The sequence below is a fragment of the Brassica rapa genome, unplaced genomic scaffold, assembly GCF_000309985.2.
Source record: "Brassica rapa cultivar Chiifu-401-42 unplaced genomic scaffold, CAAS_Brap_v3.01 Scaffold1022, whole genome shotgun sequence".
Classification (NCBI taxonomy): Eukaryota; Viridiplantae; Streptophyta; class Magnoliopsida; order Brassicales; family Brassicaceae; genus Brassica; species Brassica rapa.
Genome location: NW_022610956.1, coordinates 20,382 through 43,944, shown reverse-complemented (window position 1 = coordinate 43,944; position 23,563 = coordinate 20,382). Strand labels below are relative to the sequence as shown.

Sequence of the window (23,563 nt, the reverse complement as noted above, 5' to 3'; positions counted from 1 at the left end):
CGAAATCAGATAAACTTAATCTATCAAATTTCGACAGCCACAACACAGATCTATCAGTTTCTAGCATGAATATGAAGAGACAAATCGAAAATCATAGAGAAAGATGAACACTTCCCTTCCAGAGTTGCTCTGATACCACTTGATGAGATCCTAGGCTGATGCTCTGGAACAGATGGGATAATCCTTGCAGAAACGAATCAAAAGACTCAAGTTTCTCAAGGTATGTGGATCGAATGGTGACACAAGAGGCTGCGGAAAGGCTCCTTGATACTCCTAGGCAATAGATTGGATATGACACACCAAACTAGAGCCCTTAGTCTCTGGATATTACACACCAGAAGTTGGATATTACACACCAACACTCAATCAACTCGACAAGCAAGAAGAAAAGAGAAAACAAAGGTTTTTGATAAAAAGATGGATGCTGATACAAGGGCCACGACCAGAATATAAAGGAGAAGCCTTGTACATGCACAAGGTTTCGAAAATACAAGGAAAATAAAGACAAGGCTCCCTTGGAAACACAACAAAGACTAGAGTTTTCGAAAATAAAAACATAGCATAAAAACTTAGATAAAATTATATAACATAAGGTCTTCATGTGGACAGACCAAGATCAATCATCTAGGAGGTAAGAGAAGTAACTTGTGGCCTCATTAAAAACCTTGATTGGAAAACCCAGTGGGACAAAACCAATCAAGGGAAAAAGAGTACACACAAGCTACTTGCCTAGATGATGATCAGCTTGAGTGTAGAGTAGCTTGAATGTAGATCAAGTTGTCTCTGATGATAGAAGCTTTATTTCGGCTCAAACATTCTTCAAGTGTAGGTTCTTCCACAGCTACAAGTTCTCCATGATCAGGTTCATGATTCCATTCCTTGGTGCTTTCCATGATCACATCAGCTCCACTTAGTTTCTCACTGAAATATGCTATGGGTCTCTTCTCCTGCATCAGCACAGCTCCAATACCTACACCAGAAGCATCACATTCAATTTCAAAGGTCTTAGTAAAATCTGGAAGAACTAGCAAAGGAGCATTAGTCAACTTCCCTTTCAGGTTTTGAAAAGCCTCCTCTTGCGCCTTCTCCCACTTGAAACCCACATCCTTCTTGATGACTTCAGTGAGTGGTGCAGCTATGGTGCTAAAATCCTTCACAAATCTTCTATAAAAGCCGGCAAGACCATGGAAACTTCTCACCTCGCTCACACTCTTAGGACTAGGCCAGTCTCGGATAGCTCTAACCTTTTCCTCATCCACTCTGATTCCCTGTGCTGTTACAACAAATCCTAGAAAAACAAGGTGATCTGTCCCAAAAGTGCATTTCTTAAAGTTAGCAAACAAGGATTCTTTCCTAAGCACTTCTAACACAGATTTCAAGTGATGCACATGCTCAGCCATACTCTTGCTGTAGATCAAAATATCATCAAAATAAACTACAACAAAGTGTCCTATAAAAGACCTCAAGACATGGTTCATCAACCTCATGAAAGTGCTAGGGGCATTGGTAAGACCAAATGGCATAACAAGCCACTCATACAGACCATGTTTAGTTTTAAAGGCTGTTTTCCATTCATCCCCTTCTTTCATCCTAATCTGATGATATCCACTTTTTAAATCTACCTTAGAGAACACACAAGAACCATGTAGCTCATCCAACATATCATCAAGTCTAGGAATAGGATGTCTGTACTTTACAGTGATATTGTTGATGGCTCTGCAATCTACACACATGCGCCAGCTTCCATCCTTCTTAGGCACAAGGAGCACTGGTACTGCACAAGGGCTCATGCTCTCTCGGATATGTCCTTTCTCAATGAGCTCATCTACTTGCTTCTGTAGCTCTTTTGTTTCTTCAGGGTTGGTTCTATAGGCAGGGCGGTTTGGGAGAGAAGCTCCAGGGACCAAGTCTATTTGGTGTTCAATCCCACGCATGGGAGGAAGTCCTTTTGGGCTCTCGTCTGGAAAGACATCACCATAGTCCTGCAAAAGAAACTCAAGTTCACTCGGTAGAACCGGTGCAGGGTCAGAAGAAGACATTAGGGCACCTTTAAAAACAAATAAAAGCATAGATTGTTGAAGACACAAAGCTTTCTTGATCTCACTACTCTTGGCTAAGAGATTAGTCTCCTTCTTTTGCTTGTCAGCTGGTTTCTCTTTAGCTTCTTGTCGCCTAAGTTTTAGTTGAAGTTGATCCTCATGTACCTCTTGTGGAGACAAAGGTGCCAGTACAATCTTCTTGTCTCTGTGGGTGAAGGAATGCCGGTTAGTGAACCCATCGTGAATGACTCTTCTATCATACTGCCAAGGCCTTCCCAACAAGATATGGCTAGAGTCCATGGGCAGAACATCACACACGATCTCATCTTGGTATCTTCCAATGGTTATAGGAACCATTACTTGATCAGTGACCTTCAGCTCGCCCTCCTCATTCAACCATTGTAGAAGGTATGGCCTAGGATGCTTCCCTGTTTTCAATCCAAGCTTTTCTACAAGAGCTTCACTAGCAACATTAGTACAGCTTCCTCCATCTATAATCAAACTGCATACTTTTTCATAAACTATGCAACGAGTATGAAACAGATTCTCCCTTTGATTATCTACATCTAGCTTGGATTGTACTGCCAATGATCTCCTTGTGACAAGTAGTTCTCCACGAACTGGATAGTCTATGGCTTCCTCTTCTTCTTCGGATATCACCTCACCACTGTCCAAGAGGATCATTGCTTTCTTGTTGGTGCACTCATTGGCATAGTGCCCAAAACCATGACATTTGAAGCACTTCACATCCCTGGATCTAGCAGCTGGTGCCTTTCCCTTGTCCTCATGCTCTTCCTTGGGTTTCACAAAAGACTTGTCATCTTTGGTAGTAGGCGCTTTGAAGTTGTTGCCATAGGATCCTTTGGTTGAGGACTTTCTCTTCAGTTGCTGCTCAATGAGGATTGCTTTGTGAAGCAATTCATAGATGTCCTCATACTCCTGCATCTCCAAGCGGTCCTGGATGTCTCTGTTAAGCCCAGCCTGAAATCGAGCCATAGTAGCTTCAGAAGCTTCTTCAACAGCCGCTTTGATCATGAGTATTTCCATCTCTTGATAGTAATCCTCCACGCCTTTGGTTCCTTGGGTAAGTCTCCTCAGCTTTTGATGAATCTCTCTACCATAGTGGTTTGGGACAAACCGCTTCTTCATGAGTGTCTTGAGCTCAAACCATGAAGCAACTGGCGGCTCTCCAGTCCTTCTCCTAGTAGTAACAATCTGATCCCACCAATGCAAAGCATACCCACTGAATTCTGTCACAGCAAGCTTCACCTTCTTTGTTTCTGAGTAGTGCTGGCAATCAAACACTCGCTCAATCTTCGTTTCCCATTCAAGATAAGCATCTGGATTGCTGGTTCCACTGAAGACTGGTATTCGAAGTTTGAGACTCCCAAGGTTATCATCTGGTCTGTTCCTTGCTGCATGGCGTGTAGGGGATCTTGCTTGGGAGGCTGCACGTCCTGTTCTCACTGATCTTGCTGATCCCACGGACCGTTCTCCATCAGTACTACGGCCAGAAGAAGTATCTTCATCCTCAGATTCGTCTCCTACTGCAGGTCGCTTGCCTCTCCTCTTTTCCCTAGCGGCTCTCCTAACCTGTGAAGTTGTGCCAAAGACAGGGTTAGTAGAACGAGTAGCTCCAACAAATTCAAGTTTTTTATCCATCTCTTTCATGAGAGTAGCCATGATAGCATCTAGTTGTGCTTTATCCAGTCTAGCCACGGGCCTTTCTTTATCACTTTCAGACATGGTTTCCTGTTAAGACTTCAACAAGAAAAGTAAGTACACAATAGATATAGCCGAAGCCTCACTTAGTGTTTCTCTCAAGTGTTTCTCTCAATGATTTCTCAAGTGATTTTCTCAGTGATTCCAAGAGTTCAATGATCAGACAAACAAACTCAAAGCCAGAGAAGTAAAAATCCCAAAACCCCAAAGAAATAGATAGACAGATTTAAGAAATTTTGGTTTGCAAGGAGCTTTACCACCAGAGACTGGATTTCTCTTCAGTCTGGCTGGATTTCTCCTCAGCCCTAGTCGGATTTCTCCTCGACTTTCTTAGATACTTAGATCTCTTTTTTTTTTTTTTTTTTATACTGGTTGGCCCCCTTGCAGATACAACAGATAGAAAGTAAAGAGAAAAAGAAAACTGCAGAGAGTTGCAGAGAATCAGAAAAGGAAATTAGGTTCCCAAAACAGAGAGAGAAGAATTGAATCGACAAACCCCTTTGATTAGAAGCCCTCAAGCTGCTCTGATACCACTTAATAGCTTCCTGGTCAAGGAAGAACCCTAGGATGCTCTTGAGGGTCGATCTGGTAATGATTTGGTGGTGATGGATCAGGTTACTAACACTGATGGAAAGATGATCGATTGATGAGTTGATAGAAAGGGGATTGGTGATCGATGGTAGAGATGGTTTCAGTGATGATCTGCGGAATGATCAGGCACTGATTGGGATGATCTTAGTCCGTGAGAGGCAGCCCCACTAGTGAACAAGATCAAGGCTTAAGGAAGATCACTCTTCTAGCCAAATTCGATGTCCAAAAACTGAACAAAGGAATCACAAGTTTAGAGAGGATTTTTTGATAACAAAAGTGATTGATTTTAATCAGATCTTGCAGAGAGTTTAAGTAGAAAGAAAGGAAAGCAAAGAGTCACCAAGGACTTGTAGTTTTCGAAAATATCTTAAGTAAAACTAGGTAGTGTTGAAGATTGAACAATTGAATATCTTCAAGGCTTCTTTGACTTGGTTTTCTTCAGATGTCGAGATTGGTTTAGTGTAAACCAATCTGAGAATTGCCTCCTTTAATTGTCTTGTCTTTGATCTGGTTATTGGCCCATTGGAGAAAGAGAATGGGTCTCGTGCTGAGTTAAATCCAATTGAACTCCCATCCAGCTCCTTGTATCCAATTGTAGTGTTTGTCTCATCCAGCTCCTCTTCACTGTCACTCTCTTCCAGCTCTTCATGCGCAAGATCAGCTACTGGTTCAGTCAAGCTCACATCACATATATACTTCATCCTCAAGTTCCCCTTGTAGGAATGCATTCTTCACATCCATTTGCCATAAGCCCCATCCAAGGTTCACAGCCAAGCTTAATACAATTCGGATTGTATGCAACTTAGCTACTGGTGCAAATGTCTCAACATAATCCTCTCCATAGGTTTGAGTAAAGCCTCTTGCAACCAGTCTTGACTTCTTCCTCTCAATCTTTCCATCCGCTTTGTACTTGATTGTGAAGATCCATCTACTAGTCACAGCCTTCTTCCCTTTTGGTAACTCACTTTCATACCATGTATCATTCTTGATCATAGCTCCTGCTTCATCTCCTACTGACTCTTTCCATTCTTTATCCTTCATTGCCTCTTCATAGCTTCTTGGGATGTGATTCTCATCCAAGTTTACCATGAAAGCGCAATGTGCTTCTGGATATTGAGCAAAGGAGCACACGGCTTGAGAAGGATGCTCCACAGCTTGGGCATTGTAGTACACTCTCGTGTTTACCCAACTGGAAGGATCCTTCCTTATCCTTGTACTCCTTCTTAGTGGCTGCACAACCGGTTCTTCTTCCTGTTGTTCTTCTACCACTTCATCTTGAGAAGGTGTTTGTATCACACCATGATCATGCCCATGACCATCAGAGCCTATGCTCTCTTCTCCTTCATCTTGGTTAGTCTCTTGCGTAGGCTCCTCCTCATGTGTCTCTCCTCCCTCATGATCAAGGTGGGATGGTGAACCCACTTCAGGAGGTGTTGTTGCGTGATCTCTTGGATCCTGGGATGTACTGATTCCAAGACCTTCAAGGATGATCCGCAAGGTGGTGGCCTTGTCTGATGTTAAGTCCTTCAAGTCTTCTTGGTTCTTTTCTTCATAGTATCCTCTATCTTCCAAGAACTTCACATCTCTAGATACAAGAACTCTCCTTGCTATAGGGTCATAGCATTTGTATCCTTTCTGTGTAGTTGAGTATCCTATGAACACAGCCTTAGTACTTCTTGCTTCTAGCTTGTTGATCATCTCTCCTGGTTTGAGCACAAAGCATAGACATCCAAAGACTCGCAAGTAATCAAGCACTGGTTTGTACCTGTTCAGAACTTCAAATGGAGCCTTCTCATTCAGAACCTTGGTTGGAGTTCTGTTGATCAAGTAACAAGCAGTGGCAACCGCATCACTCCAGAATCTCTTTGGAACATTACTCTGAAACATCAGAGACCTTGCCACTTCCATGAGGTGCCTATTCTTCCTCTCAGCCACTCCATTTTGCTGTGGAGTATACGGACAGCTTGTTTGATGTAGGATCCCATGTTGTGATAAGTGTTCCTTGAATGCATGACTTGTGTACTCTCCTCCATTATCTGATCTCAAAATTTTAATCTTAGCATGATAATGGTTAGTTACATAAGTTTGAAAGTTCCTAAATGCATCAAGTACCCTATCTTTGGTCTGAATTAAGGTTAACCAGGTGTATTTGGATTTTTCATCAATGAATGTGACAAAGTACTTATAACTATCTCTAGATAAGCAAGGGGCAGTCCACACATCAGAATGAATTAAATCAAAGCAGTTATCATAGATAGTAGTAGACTTTTGAAACACAGTTCTACAATGCTTGCCTAAAATACAAGCTTCACAATCTTTGTTCTCAAACACAACACCTGGTACCATTAAGTTCAAAGCTTTAACATGAGGGTGTCCTACTCTAGCATGCCACAATGCATTTTTATTCAACAAAGAAGCAGAAGTAAATGAGCAACTATAATCAGGAACAGAAGTGAGTTCTTCAAGCATATAGAGATCTCCCTTAGTCACCCCTTTCCCAATCAATCTGCTGCTCTCAATATCCTGAAACTTCACATCATTAGGACTAAAGATAACATTGCATTGTAAATCATTAGTACATTTCTTCACAGATAATAGGTTTGATGTGAATTCAGGCATGTAAAAAGCTCTAGATTCTTTGTTAAACAACTTAAGCTTTCCTATTCCTCTAATAGGTATCTTATCCCCATTTGCTATCATCACATGCCCATGTGTAGGTTCTATATCCTTAATCAAGTTCTCATCACTTATCATATGATGTGATGCACCAGAATCAACAATCAATGGTTTACCTACTCGTTTAGCATTATGACATAGATTACTAAGTAATGGATGCATCCTATCAGTTCTAGCAATGTGGGCATTTCTATACTCATTCCTAGTTTCTAACCGTTCTACTAGTTCTCTAATCAAGTGATCATCCTTATATGCAATCATAGAAGCTCCAAAGGAATAACCATAAGTGTTACCGTTTTCCTTTAGCATTTTGAAGAGTGCATCAAGGTCTGATTTCTTGATGTAGTCATCATTGCTGCGTGAGCTTGAGGCGCCAGTGTAAGCTACAAGAGACTTCCCATTCCCATCATTGCCTCCAAGCCCATCCACTTCACTCATCTTGCTGGTGCCAGCTCCACTTGAACCTTCAGTCACATTTGCCCTTCCCTCACGCTCCTTCATGAACTTGGCCGGCTTGAGGTGTGGGTGAAGTATCCAGCATTGGCTCTTCTTATGACCATGCTTCTTGCAATGATCACAGTTGCCATTGAACTTCCTGTCCTCATACTTCCCGTGAGATGCCTTGTTTGCTTGTGGAGCCTCGGTTGAGTCCTCATGAGCTGCTTGATTGGCAAGAGAGAGCTCCCCCTTTCCTCCAAACAACCCCATAGATCCCTGCTCCCTTTGGATTTGCGCACACACCTCCTCAAGGTCCGGAAGCTTGTCTGACCTCAACATGTGCTGAATGAGTTGAGTGTAGGCCGGGTTCAGTGTGAGAAGCAACCCAAAGACCTTGTCTTGTTCGCGCCTCTCATTCAGCTGATCTGGATCAGTTGTGCTCGGCCTCAGCATCTCCAGCTCTGACCATAAGGACCTGAACCTCCCCAAGTGCTTAGTGAACTCCATGTCCTCTTGTGCAAGACGGTTGATCGCTAGCTTCACTTCAAACACACGGCTGAGGTTGGAAGTGTTCCCATACACCTTCTTCAGCGTGTCCCACAGCTCTTTGGCTGATTCACAGTAGCTGTAAGCATCCAAGATAGCTGGGTCCAAGGATGCGTGTAGAACCGTCATCACCAGCATGTCTTCTTGTTGCCATTTCTCCACAGCCGCTTCATTGGAGACCTCTTCTTGATCTCCTCCCTGAGTAATGAGTTTCGGAGCCTCCCCTGTTGTGATGTGCCCCCACAAACCCTTACTTCCCACCGCAGTCTTCACCATCCGAGACCACACAAGGTAGTTGCTACCCTTGAAAGTAACCGCCACCTTCATCCTCATGCTCAACCCATGCTCCATCTTTACTCAGCTTGACTTGAACAGCTTGAATCTGATGAAATCTTGAGTCTTGAATCACGTACACACACCAACCTTGAGTCTTGAGTCACGCACAAACACAGAACGTAGCGCAGCTCCAATACCTTCAAAGCTACTCGCGTGTAGCTTCAAAGCCTTGTAACTCTCTAAAGATCAAACCCCAGATTCAAATGAACCTGGCTCTGATACCATATGAGATTAAGAGATCTTTAGAGTAACTAGAATGTAAGTGAGAGTTTTAGGTGAAGTTTAGAAGAGATTATGAAAGACTAAGTAACTTAAGAATCGTTTAGAGTCTAAGAGAGAACCATAGTGTCTAAGAGATTAGAGAGACTCAAACTGCATAATCTTTATTAGTGTTGATGAGTTACAATATATAGTGTGAGCATACAAGGGTTTTCGAAATCAAGGAGAGGACTAAAGCATGTGAGGTCAATCAGGAGAGGATAAGCTCGTTTGGACTAGCCAATTAGCTTCTCCACATGCGCGGAGTATCTAGCATCTTGGACCGAGATGCTCTTGCCTTTCCAGCTGTTCCAGCCTGTCAAGGCGCGCTCTACCTTATCCCTAAACGGTCTGATCCTTCTCCACTTGAGTAACTCTTCCCTAGTTACCGTTTCACTTGTGCAAGGTAACTTTGGTTGAGGCTTGGATGGTACAGACTGTACGGCTTGTACGGCCTTGTACGGACGTCCGTACCATGCTCTCCCTAAACTCCCTTAAGCTTCCTCATCTCCTTTCCTCTTCAACTCCTTAGCTCTTCATACATATACTCAGCTCAACTCAACAAACTCCTATGATATTTATTCAACTTCCTGGTGTTTCTCCACCATTTTATGTATCCAAATCAAGCTTCTTACATAGTGATTCATCCTGGTGTTATTGGAACGACGAAGAAGCTGTCCTATTCCCAAACTGGGAAACTGGAATCACCTGATTAGAAAGTGGGATAACTTTTTCATCCCAACTCCTATGAGATTTATTCAACTTCCTGGTGATTCTCCAACACTTTATGTATCCAAATCAAGCTTCTTACAGAGTGATTCATCCTGGTTTTATTGGAACGACGAAGAAGCTGTCCTATTCCCAAACTCGGAAACTGGAATCACCTGATTTGAAAGGGGGATAACTTCTTCATCCCAACTCCTATGAGATTTATTCAACTTCCTGGTGATTCTACACCACTTTATGTATCCAAATCAAGCTTCTTACAAAGTGATTCATCCTGGTGTTATTGGAACGACGAAGAAGTTGTCCTATTCCCAAACTGGGAAACTGGAATCACCTGATTAGAAAGTGGGATAACTTCTTCATCTTAACTCCTATGAGATTAATTAAACTTCCTGGTGATTCTCCACCACTTTATGTATCCAAATCAAGCTTCTTACAAAGTGATTCATCCTGGTGTTATTGGAACGACGAAGAAGCTGTCCTATTCCCAAACTGGGAAACTGGAATCACCTGATTAGAAAGTGGGATAACTTCTTCATCCCAACTCCTATGAGATTTATTCAACTTCCTGGTGTTTCTCCACCATTTTATGTATCCAAATCAAGCTTCTTACAAAGTGATTCATCCTGGTTTGATTAGAACGACGAAGAAGCTGTCCTATTCCCAAACTGGGAAACTGGAATCACCTGTTTAGAAAGTGGGATAACTTCTTCATCCCAACTCCTATGAGATTAATTCAACTTCCTGGTGATTCTCCACCACTTTATGTATCCAAATCAAGCTTCTTACAAAGTGATTCATCCTGGTGTTATTGAAACGACGAAGAAGCTGTCCTATTCCCAAACTGTTGAACTGAAGAGAAGATAGAGCTTGTACAATAATAGGGCAAGCTCTAGAAGATGTCCAGAAGAGTTCAATCAAGCTTCAGAAGTGTCCTGAAGTAGTTATCTTGTGAAGTTAAGTCTAGGAAAGACTTAGACTGATCATGTGAAGAGGTGAAGGAGTTAGAGGGAAGATGGCATGAAGTGCAAAGCTTGGGAGAATGATAAGGCCATGAGCGAATCAAGAAGAGGAATGGATCAACTAAAGAGGAGGGGAAGTGTTGTGCATAATTAGGGCGAGTGTACGGATGGTACAAGCCGTACAAGAGACCGTACAACACCCAAGCCTCATTCATTTATCCAGTTCGGCATCAAGTCAAGTTGTGCAATGTGTGGGCACGGGATAAGCTTCCTTAAGTGTCCGTTGAAGTGCCTTGGAGGTAAAGGAAGATTCAAATGGATAAGGTGAGCTGTTGGTATGAGCTGGAAAGGTAAAGGTGCTTTACCTTTACAGCCTTGACTCATCCTATCCATTCATTCAAAAGAAGCAATCTGAGCCTTCTATTTGAATCAATTCGCCAGCTAGCTCCAGCAACATCAAGACCAGTCTTCTCTCATCCTTACCATCCATTCTATCATTTATTTACAGCCTTAGGATGTAGGGTTTATGAGTGAAATGTAAAGGCATATAAAAGCCTTGTATATGCGATTTTGTAAACACTCAAGTGAGTAAGGGGGTTTCCCTTCTCCTTCTCTAATCTTCAGTCTCTTATTCTCTCAGTCTCTCTCTAGTCTCTTAAGTCTCTTAATCTCTGTTCTTAAGTCTCTCACATACTCATAAACACTCTCACTAATCCTTTTCTCTATATCACTTAGAACAAGCTCTAATCATTCTTCATTGAAGCTTATACACACACACATACTACCAGAGTAGAGATCTCTTTAAAAATCACATGGTGTCAGAGCCAGGTTCATCAGAACCTGAGCTGTAGCTTCCACACAACACCAGCTCTACCCTCAGCTCAAAGCCAAAGCCAAACCTTAAAGACATGTTCATCCGGATCTTGTTTCTTCAAGAGGAAGAAGAAGACTGAAGCCATGGCGTGTACTCCTTGTCTCTCAGCCGTCCCTACCTGTCCTAATGAAGATTCTCACGGGAAGCAAAGGTGTATGGAGAGGTTGAGTTATCCTACCTCTAGGGCGCCTTGCTTCAAGAGCTGTTTCTCATCTGGTTTCCAAGAGAAAGCCATCTAGAAGTTGGCGTGGTGAAGACCTGAAGAGAGGAGGGGTTATTTGGGTGGGGAATACAAGATGGTGGCCATGAACTGAAGGAGAAAGAGATGGGGGTCAAACCAGGCTCTTAGATTCAACAAAATTCATGGCTGGGTTCAGAAAATGCAAAAGGAATCAACCTGGTTCCTTGCTGTAAGCGATTCTATAAACCATCTTGATAATGAGCTTGTGTTGTTGACTGGTTAGAATGTGTGATGTGATTGAAAACCTGAGGATTGTTAAAGATTGATAAATTAAAATGTTTAGAATCTGTCCCAGGATACTTTAAGAGCATTGTTGGGTGACTGAATGTGATTAATATGCTTAGCTTCGTTTCATAGTGATGCTTAGTGTGATTAACTGAATCTGCTTGCATACATGGATTGAAACTGAATTTAAAGCTGTTGCATATAGTCTTGTGGCTGTCTTACATTGAAGCATTAGATTCATGTCTAAAGTGCTGAGTAAAGAAGCTTTTAAAGTGCCTAAGTAACTTGTCTTGAATCTGTTAGGATCTTGCTTGTACTTAGAGAGCTAGCTTGCAAAGAATAGAACTTGATAATGCCTTGTGTCTATCTGTTGCATTGCTTGTGATATTGGGAATCAAACTTGATGATTTATTAATCAAGTTTTGACATCAATACTATTGAAAATGGTAAATGCTTAATGTCAGCTCTAAATTAACTTGTCTTGTTAAGATGATAGATTATATTATCTAATCATACTTTCTTTCATGAGTTAGAAACTGTTAAGATTAATGCATACTGCCTTGTTGCTACCTTGGATTGTTGCATTTAGATTAAAGTCTAAGTTGCATATTAAGGAGTGATTAAAATTGCCTAAATACTTTGACTTGAATCTGATAAGGTCTTGCTTAGTATTTAGAGAATGGTTGCTTGCATAGATAAGAACTTGACATTGTCTTGATTCTTTCTAATGTTATAAAGCTTGAGACATTGGTGATCAAACTTGATGAAGTCAAGAATTGATCCCAATGCAATTGTGTCTTATCTTGGCTAGAGTTTGAGTGATGTTTCAGGTTCACAAAAGGTGTTCCTAGTTCATCATCAAATCTGTGTTTAAAGAGAAAGAATGGTGTCCATTGTGTGTGCAATGGAGAGTTACTACAAGAAGGGTGAAGCGCAGATGGTTGTAAAACTCACTTGAAGCTCACTGGTCTTCCTCTTACCATTGCAAGTAACTGAAGAAGAAGCCAACCGGGTCTAGGCAGTGGCGTGCCTATTCAAGAGGGTGCTCAAACTAAGACAGAGCACTCTTGGCTGTGTGAAGAAGAAGGCTACTCTACCAAGGCAGCTTCTATTGTGAGGTGATTGAAGAAGTAGCTGAAGCATCCACAAGCATTCCATCATGGTGGTGAATTCAGAAGGGTGATTGCAATAAGAGAAGAAGAAGAAGTAAGGATTCAAGTGGTATCTTTGAGAACCACTCCTCATCATCTTAACCAAGGGAGTAAACCTAATCTCATCTATCTTAATATGTCTTGATAGGTTTATCTCCTGATCATACTATGTGCTTTCCCTAATTCCATTAAGAGTTTATAGCTTCTAGTAGAATGTCTAGGCTAATTACACTGAAATTGTTTTGCTGTTGCATTGTCATATTGATAGTAAGTAATGTCTAGAGTCCCAGAATCTCATGTTCTGTTTATTGCATTGTCTTGAGTGTTGTCATAGCTTGAATCATCATGAATGTGTTGTAGAATTGAGTAGAATGTCTCTGCTGCTTGCATCATGATTGATAAGTTCTTTTGCATACATAAGCATATCTCATACTGTCTAAGTTCAATCCTAGTGTTATCTGATGCTATTGCCTTTGTCTAATCCATCAATGAAAGTCTTGCATCAATTAGAAATTGTCTAAGTTGCTTGCATCATTGGTTCTGATTGAAACTGTTGTGCAGAGCTTTAAATATTCCTCATGGATTGAACCTGTTGCATTCATATAGCTAATGCTTTACGATTGTGCATTCATGTAGTAATGCATTTAAAAATGAGCCTAAATTGCAAATGTACTGATGTAAGCTTGCATTGCATTTAGAGAAATTAAAATCTGCTTGTTAGCCTCTAATGTCTTGTAGGATTTAGAAGTATGTCTAAGCTACTTGAATCATTGGCCTTAATCAATCTAGTAAGCATAAGCATGAATTGAGTCACGCTTGTTGCCTTGATTGCAAAAAGAATCATCTAGTCTTGTGTTCATTTGGATTGAGTCTTTTTCATTCATATAGTTAGTGTGTAACCTAATGCATTCATCTATTGCTGCATTTAAAAAAAAAAAAAGGGATCAGTAGATTGTTGAAAGCATACATTGTCTTTGCATATTCTTGTTTTGATTGTCTAGCTTGTTTCAAGTATCATATATTATTGTGGCATTGGTGATCAAACAGGATGGATGATCTTGGTTTGATCCCAATGGGATGATCTGATCTTGCATTGAGTTGTGGTGGTGTTAGGTACACAAGGGAAGTGATACATGTAACTCGCCATCAACCAAGAATGTAGAGACAAAGGTCTTGGGCCATTGCATAATACCATTGGACATATCTAGTCCTTAGTCTACAGGAAGTGTAGCATGGGTCATTATGCAATGAGAAATGTGTCTTGTGAGACTCTCTATGGTGATTCAAACACCCTAATTCCTGGTTAAGGAAGAGAGAAAACTCACAAGAATAAAGCTATCATAAAAGATGATAGTTATTAGACCATGGGGATGCATAGGATCATCACAAGCTTAGCTCCTTCTAGTCTCGGTTCTAAGCTTGAGGGGGAGTCTTAATGCATATGATCCATGGTCAGTAACAAGTCTTTTGCAAAAGCTTCTACAAGGATCATCAACCGGACCAAGTCAGTGGCGTGTCTAGGCAAGAGGCTGTTCAGAGCAGCCTTGGCAAGTGAGGAGGAAGGCTCTCCATGCGGCTTCAATGAGAGGTGATTGAGGAGAAGCTGATGAATCCATTCTGCCTTTCCAAGAAGTTGATGATGCCATGAAGATGGTGCATTGGGCGAGTTTGGAAACTCACAAAAACACAAGGGAAGTTCCCTTAGACTTTTAAAACTCCTTTCAATCTTTTTCATTCATCTTATTCATTGCTTGTGCTTGAAAAGATACTTAAGACGATTATGATTGAATTGTGAGATTGTGTGCATCAAATGTGATGCAGGATATTCATTTTCTTGTCTTGATAAGTACTGATGCACCTTTGGGATAATGTATCAGGTACCATTGCTTGAGCCTCACTAAAGATGTTCCTGGTCAGTTTCTAGCTTCTCTAAGATGGCTGAGAAGTCTGTTGAGAGGAGGAGATCCAAACCAGTTCTATGAAGAGGGCAAGCCGTGTGTGAAGTGTTGATCAGCCTCACTGGTGTTTTGAAGATGATCTGGTCGTGTCCTAGCTTCTCTAAGATGGCTGTGAAGTCAGTTGAGAGGGGGAGACTTCAAACCGGTTCCATAAAGAGGTGAAGCTGAAGTGTGAAGTGTGCGCAAAGCTGTGTTGAGTTGCTGCACCTATTAGGCCGTGATCCAGAGCTTCTTGTGTCCAACCACACTGGTTCTAAGGCACAAGAGCTCACTGGCCAATCCCTAGGCTTTGGAGAGCTCTACTCTTTTTCCCTTGCAAGGTTTTGTCCCAATGGGTTTTCCTTGTAAGGTTTTTAATGAGGGAGACTCTTCAGAGTTCCAAGCTTGGCTTAGGATCTCCTAAAGTCAAGCTTGAGGGGGAGTGTTGAACTGAAGAGAAGATAGAGCTTGTACAATAATAGGGCAAGCTCTAGAAGATGTCCAGAAGAGTTCAATCAAGCTTCAGAAGTGTCCTGAAGTAGTTATCTTGTGAAGTTAAGTCTAGGAAAGACTTAGACTGATCATGTGAAGAGGTGAAGGAGTTAGAGAGAAGATGGCATGAAGTGCAAAGCTTGGGAGAATGATAAGGCCATGAGCGAATCAAGAAGAGGAATGGATCAACTAAAGAGGAGGGGAAGTGTTGTGCATAATTAGGGCGAGTGTACGGATGGTACAAGCCGTACAAGAGACCGTACAACACCCAAGCCTCATTCATTTATCCAGTTCGGCATCAAGTCAAGTTGTGCAATGTGTGGGCGCGGGATAAGCTTCCTTAAGTGTCCGTTGAAGTGCCTTGGAGGTAAAGAAAGATTCAAATGGATAAGGTGAGCTGTTGGTATGAGCTGGAAAGGTAAAGGTGCTTTACCTTTACAGCCTTGACTCATCCTATCCATTCATTCAAAAGAAGCAATCTGAGCCTTCTATTTGAATCAATTCGCCAGCTAGCTCCAGCAACATCAAGACCAGTCTTCTCTCATCCTTACCATCCATTCTATCATTTATTTACAGCCTTAGGATGTAGGGTTTATGAGTGAAATGTAAAGGCATATAAAAGCCTTGTATATGCGATTTTGTAAACACTCAAGTGAGTAAGGGGGTTTCCCTTCTCCTTCTCTAATCTTCAGTCTCTTATTCTCTCAGTCTCTCTCTAGTCTCTTAAGTCTCTTAATCTCTGTTCTTAAGTCTCTCACATACTCATAAACACTCTCACTAATCCTTTTCTCTATATCACTTAGAACAAGCTCTAATCATTCTTCATTGAAGCTTATACACACACACATACTACCAGAGTAGAGATCTCTTTAAAAATCACACAAACTGGGAAACTGGAATCACCTGATTAGAAAGTGGGATAACTTCTTCATCCTAACTCCTATGAGATTTATTCAACTTCCTGGTGTTTCTCCACCATTTTATGTATCCAAATCAAGCTTCTTACAAAGTGATTCATCCTGGTGTTATTGGAACGACCAAGAAGCTGTCCTATTCCCAAACTGGGAAACTGGAATCACCTGATTAGAAAGTGGGATAACTTCTTCATCCCAACTCCTATGAGATTTATTCAACTTCCTGGTGTTTCGCCACCATTTTATGTATCCAAATCAAGCTTCTTACAAAGTGATTCATCCTGGTTTGATTGGAACGACGAAGAAGCTGTCCTATTCCCAAACTGGGAAACTGGAATCACCTGATTTGAAAGTGGGATAACTCATTCATCCCAACTCCTATGATATTAAGTCAACTTCCTGGTGATTCTCCAACACTTTATCTATCCAAGTCAAGCTTCTTACAAAGTGATTCATCCTGGTTTGATTGGAACGCCGAAGAAGCTGTCATATTCCCAAACTGGGAAACTGGAATCACCTGATTAGAAAGTGGGATAACTTCTTCATCCCAACTCCTATGAGATTTATTCAACTTCCTGGTGATTCTCCAACACCTTATGTATTTAAATCAATCTTCTTACAGAGTGATTCATCCTGGTTTGATTGGAACGACGAAGAAGCTGTCCTATTCCCAAACTGGGAAACTGGAATCACCTGTTTAGAAAGTGGGATAACTTCTTCATCCCAACTCCTATGAGATTAATTCAACTTCCTGGTGATTCTTGTTGAGTTGAGCTGAGTATATGTATGAAGAGCTAAGGAGTTGAAGAGGAAAGGAGATGAGGAAGCTTAAGGGAGTTTAGGGAGAACATGGTACGGACGTCCGTACAAGGCCGTACAAGCCGTACAGTCCGTACCATCCAAGCCTCAACCAAAGTTACCTTGCACAAGTGAAACGGTAACTATGGAAGAGTTACTCAAGTGGAGAAGGATCAGACCGTTTAGGGATAAGGTAGAGCGCGCCTTGACAGGCTGGAACAGCTGGAAAGGCAAGAGCATCTCGGTCCAAGATGCTAGATACTCCGCGCATGTGGAGAAGCTAATTGGCTAGTCCAAACGAGCTTATCCTCTCCTTATTGACCTCACATGCTTTAGTCCTCTCCTTGATTTCGAAAACCCTTGTATGCTCACACTATATATTGTAACTCATCAACACTAATAAAGATTATGCAGTTTGAGTCTCTCTAATCTCTTAGACACTATGGTTCTCTCTTAGACTCTAAACGATTCTCAAGTTACTTAGTCTTTCATAATCTCTTCTAAACTTCACCTAAAACTCTCACTTACATTCTAGTTACTCTAAAGATCTCTTAATCTCATATGGTATCAGAGCCAGGTTCATTAGAATCTGGGGTTTGATCTTTAGAGAGTTACAAGGCTTTGAAGCTACACGCGAGTAGCTTTGAAGGTGTTGGAGCTGCGCTGCGTTCTGTGTTTGTGCGTGACTCAAGACTCAAGGTTGGTGTGTGTACGTGATTCAAGACTCAAGATTTCATCAGATTCAAGCTGTTCAAGTCAAGCTGAGTAAAGATGGAGCATGGGATGAGCATGAGGATGAAGGTGGCGGTTACTTTCAAGGGTAGCAACTACCTTGTGTGGTCTCGGATGGTGAAGACTGCGGTGGGAAGTAAGGGTTTGTGGGGGCACATCACAACAGGGGAGGCTCCGAAACTCATTACTCAGGGAGGAGATCAAGAAGAGGTCTCCAATGAAGCGGCTGTGGAGAAATGGCAACAAGAAGACATGCTGGTGATGACGGTTCTACACGCATCCTTGGACCCAGCTATCTTGGATGCTTACAGCTACTGTGAATCAGCCAAAGAGCTGTGGGACACGCTGAAGAAGGTGTATGGGAACACTTCCAACCTCAGCCGTGTGTTTGAAGTGAAGCTAGCGATCAACCGTCTTGCACAAGAGGACATGGAGTTCACTAAGCACTTGGGGAGGTTCAGGTCCTTATGGTCAGAGCTGGAGATGCTGAGGCCGAGCACAACTGATCCAGATCAGCTGAATGAGAGGCGCGAGCAAGACAAGGTCTTTGGGTTGCTTCTCACACTGAACCCGGCCTACACTCAACTCATTCAGCACATGTTGAGGTCAGACAAGCTTCCGGACCTTGAGGAGGTGTGTGCGCAAATCCAAAGGGAGCAGGGATCTATGGGGTTGTTTGGGGAAAGGGGGAGCTCTCTCTTGCCAATCAAGCAGCTCATGAGGACTCAACCGAGGCTCCACAAGCAAACAAGGCATCTCACGGGAAGTATGAGGACAGGAAGTTCAATGGCAACTGTGATCATTGCAAGAAGCATGGTCATAAGAAGAGCCAATGCTGGATACTTCACCCACACCTCAAGCCGGCCAAGTTCATGAAGGAGCGTGAGGGAAGGGCAAATGTGACTGAAGGTTCAAGTGGAGCTGGCACCAGCAAGATGAGTGAAGTGGATGGGCTTGGAGGCAATGATGGGAATGGGAAGTCTCTTGTGGCTTACACTGGCGCCTCAAGCTCACGCAGCAATGATGACTACATCAAGAGATCAGACCTTGATGCACTCTTCAAAATGCTAAAGGAAAACGGTAACACTTATGGTTATTCCTTTGGAGCTTCTATGATTGCATATAAGGATGATCACTTGATTAAAGAACTAGTAGAACGGTTAGAAACTAGGAATGAGTATAGAAATGCCCACATTGCTAGAACTGATAGGATGCATCCATTACTTAGTAATCTATGTCATAATGCTAAACGAGTAGGTAAACCATTGATTGTTGATTCTGGTGCATCACATCATATGATAAGTGATGAGAACTTGATTAAGGATATAGAACCTACACATGGGCATGTGATGATAGCAAATGGGGATAAGATACCTATTAGAGGAATAGGAAAGCTTAAGTTGTTTAACAAAGAATCTAGAGCTTTTTACATGCCTGAATTCACATCAAACCTATTATCTGTGAAGAAATGTACTAATGATTTACAATGCAATGTTATCTTTAGTCCTAATGATGTGAAGTTTCAGGATATTGAGAGCAGCAGATTGATTGGGAAAGGGGTGACTAAGGGAGATCTCTATATGCTTGAAGAACTCACTTCTGTTCCTGATTATAGTTGCTCATTTACTTCTGCTTCTTTGTTGAATAAAAATGCATTGTGGCATGCTAGAGTAGGACACCCTCATGTTAAAGCTTTGAACTTAATGGTACCAGGTGTTGTGTTTGAGAACAAAGATTGTGAAGCTTGTATTTTAGGCAAGCATTGTAGAACTGTGTTTCAAAAGTCTACTACTATCTATGATAACTGCTTTGATTTAATTCATTCTGATGTGTGGACTGCCCCTTGCTTATCTAGAGATAGTTATAAGTACTTTGTCACATTCATTGATGAAAAATCCAAATACACCTGGTTAACCTTAATTCAGACCAAAGATAGGGTACTTGATGCATTTAGGAACTTTCAAACTTATGTAACTAACCATTATCATGCTAAGATTAAAATTTTGAGATCAGATAATGGAGGAGAGTACACAAGTCATGCATTCAAGGAACACTTATCACAACATGGGATCCTACATCAAACAAGCTGTCCGTATACTCCACAGCAAAATGGAGTGGCTGAGAGGAAGAATAGGCACCTCATGGAAGTGGCAAGGTCTCTGATGTTTCAGAGTAATGTTCCAAAGAGATTCTGGAGTGATGCGGTTGCCACTGCTTGTTACTTGATCAACAGAACTCCAACCAAGGTTCTGAATGAGAAGGCTCCATTTGAAGTTCTGAACAGGTACAAACCAGTGCTTGATTACTTGCGAGTCTTTGGATGTCTATGCTTTGTGCTCAAACCAGGAGAGATGATCAACAAGCTAGAAGCAAGAAGTACTAAGGCTGTGTTCATAGGATACTCAGCTACACAGAAAGGATACAAATGCTATGACCCTATAGCAAGGAGAGTTCTTGTATCTAGAGATGTGAAGTTCTTGGAAGATAGAGGATACTATGAAGAAAAGAACCAAGAAGACTTGAAGGACTTAACATCAGACAAGGCCACCACCTTGCGGATCATCCTTGAAGGTCTTGGAATCAGTACATCCCAGGATCCAAGAGATCACGCAACAACACCTCCTGAAGTTGGTTCACCATCCCACCTTGATCATGAGGGAGGAGAGACACATGAGGAGGAGCCTACGCAAGAGGCTAACCAAGATGAAGGAGAAGAGAGCATAGGCTCTGATGGTCATGGGCATGATCATGGTGTGATACAAACACCTTCTCAAGATGAAGTGGTAGAAGAACAACAGGAAGAAGAACCGGTTGTGCAGCCACTAAGAAGGAGTACAAGGATAAGGAAGGATCCTTCCAGTTGGGTAAACACGAGAGTGTACTACAATGCCCAAGCTGTGGAGCATCCTTCTCAAGCCGTGTGCTCCTTTGCTCAATATCCAGAAGCACATTGCGCTTTCATGGTAAACTTGGATGAGAATCACATCCCAAGAAGCTATGAAGAGGCAATGAAGGATAAAGAATGGAAAGAGTCAGTAGGAGATGAAGCAGGAGCTATGATCAAGAATGATACATGGTATGAGAGTGAGTTACCAAAAGGGAAGAAGGCTGTGACTAGTAGATGGATCTTCACAATCAAGTACAAAGCGGATGGAAAGATTGAGAGGAAGAAGTCAAGACTGGTTGCAAGAGGCTTTACTCAAACCTATGGAGAGGATTATGTTGAGACATTTGCACCAGTAGCTAAGTTGCATACAATCCGAATTGTATTAAGCTTGGCTGTGAACCTTGGATGGGGCTTATGGCAAATGGATGTGAAGAATGCATTCCTACAAGGGGAACTTGAGGATGAAGTATATATGCATCCCCCACCAGGCTTGGAACACTTAGTGAAGAAGGGAAATGTGTTGAGACTGAAGAAGGCTATCTATGGGTTGAAGCAATCACCAAGAGCTTGGTACAACAAGCTGAGCACAACTCTAAATGGCCGAGGCTTCAAGAAGTCTGAACTAGATCACACTCTCTTCACACTCACAACTCCCTCAGGTATGATTGCACTCCTTGTGTATGTTGATGATATCATTATCACAGGGAGTGATAAGGAAGGTATCATTGCAACCAAGGAGTTTCTTAAGTCCATGTTTGAGATTAAAGACTTGGGAGAGATGAAATACTTTCTTGGGATTGAGATATGTAGATCCAAGGAAGTTTATTCATGTCCCAAAGGAAGTATACACTTGATCTCTTGAAAGGTGCAGGGGCTTATGGGGGCAAGACAGCAAGGATGCCTATGGAGGATGGCTACAAAGTTCCACGAGAGGGGGAGATTGAAGACAGCAAACCTTATCAGGATCCTAAACTCTATAGAAAACTAGTTGGCAAATTGATTTATCTTACTATAACTAGACCTGACATTTGTTTTGCTGTGAATCAGGTGAGTCAACACATGCAAGTGCCTAAGGAACATCACTGGCACATGGTGGAGAGGATCTTGATGTATCTCAACGGCTCACCTGATCAAGGAGTATGGATGGGCTGCAATGGAAGCACTGAAGTGGTGGGATACTGTGATGCGGATTGGGCTGGTGATAGAGCAGACCGGAGATCAACCACAGGCTATTGCACATTCATTGGAGGCAACTTGGTGACTTGGAAGAGTAAGAAGCAGAAGGTGGTGTCTTGCTCAAGTGCAGAAGCTGAGTATAGAGCCATGCTGAAGCTCACCAACGAGTTAGTATGGATCAAAGGCATCTTGAAGCATTTGGAGATTGATCAAGCCACGCCAATGACCATGCATTGTGACAACCAAGCCGCCATTCACATTGCCTCCAACTCGGTGTTCCATGAGAGAACCAAGCACATTGAAGTTGATTGTCACAAGGTGAGGCAGATGATCACCTTAGGAGTCATCTTGCCATGCTACACAAGGTTCTCTCTTAGACTCTAAACGATTCTCAAGTTACTTAGTCTTTCATAATCTCTTCTAAACTTCACCTAAAACTCTCACTTACATTCTAGTTACTCTAAAGATCTCTTAATCTCATAATTCTCCAACACTTTATGTATCCAAGTCAAGCTTCTTACAAAGTGATTCATCCTGGTTTGATTGGAACGCCGAAGAAGCTGTCCTATTCCCAAACTGGGAAACTGGAATCACCTGATTAGAAAGTGGGATAACTTCTTCATCCCAACTCCTATGATATTTATTCAACTTCCTGGTGTTTCTCCACCATTTTATGTATCCAAATCAAGCTTCTTACATAGTGATTCATCCTGGTGTTATTGGAACGACGAAGAAGCTGTCCTATTCCCAAACTGGGAAACTGGAATCACCTGATTAGAAAGTGGGATAACTTTTTCATCCCAACTCCTATGAGATTTATTCAACTTCCTGGTGATTCTCCAACACTTTATGTATCCAAACCAAGCTTCTTACAGAGTGATTCATCCTGGTTTGATTGGAACGACGAAGAAGCTGTCCTATTCCCAAACTGGGAAACTGGAATCACCTGATTTGAAAGGAGGATAACTTCTTCATCCCAACTCCTATGAGATTTATTCAACTTCCTGGTGATTCTCCACCACTTTATGTATCCAAATCAAGCTTCTTACAAAGTGATTCATCCTGGTGTTATTGGAACGACGAAGAAGCTGTCCTATTTCCAAACTGGGAAACTGGAATCACCTGATTAGAAAGTGGGATAACTTCTTCATCCCAACTCCTATGAGATTAATTCAACTTCCTGGTGATTCTCCACCACTTTATGTATCCAAATCAAGCTTTTTACAAAGTGATTCATCCTGGTGTTATTGGAACGACGAAGAAGCTATCCTATTCCCAAACTGGGAAACTTGAATCACCTGATTAGAAAGTGGGATAACTTCTTCATCTTAACTCCTATGAGATTAATTCAACTTCCTGGTGTTTCTCCACCACTTTATGTATCCAAATCAAGCTTCTTACAAAGTGATTCATCCTGGTGTTATTGGAACGACGAAGAAGCTGTCCTATTCCCAAACTGGGAAACTGGAATCACCTGATTAGAAAGTGGGATAACTTCTTCATCCCAACTCCTATCAGATTTATTCAACTTCCTGGTGTTTCTCCACCATTTTATGTATCCAAATCAAGCTTCTTACAAAGTGATTCATCCTGGTTTGATTGGAACGACGAAGAAGCTGTCCTATTCCCAAACTGGGAAACTGGAATCACCTGATTTGAAAGTGGGATAACTCATTCATCCCAACTCCTATGAGATTAATTCAACTTCCTGGTGATTCTACACCACTTTATGTATCTAAACTAAGCTTCTTACAAAGTGATCCATCCTGGTGTTATTGGAACGACGAAGAAGCTGTCCTATTCCCAAACTGGGAAACTGGAATCACCTGATTAGTATGAGAT

At 41.8% G+C, this 23,563-nt stretch overlaps 1 protein-coding gene across 1 annotated transcript; it reads right to left on the bottom strand.

Moving 5' to 3' along the window:
* Positions 1-740: 740 nt before the first annotated feature.
* Positions 741-3,785, bottom strand: LOC117131537. Its single transcript, XM_033283634.1, has 2 exons — positions 1,834-3,785; positions 741-1,407 (listed from the first exon to the last, which is right to left on the bottom strand). The coding sequence occupies exons 1-2, from the start codon at positions 3,783-3,785 to the stop codon at positions 741-743; spliced, it is 2,619 nt and encodes an 872-aa protein (XP_033139525.1).
* Between the last annotated feature and the right edge of the window lie 19,778 nt (positions 3,786-23,563).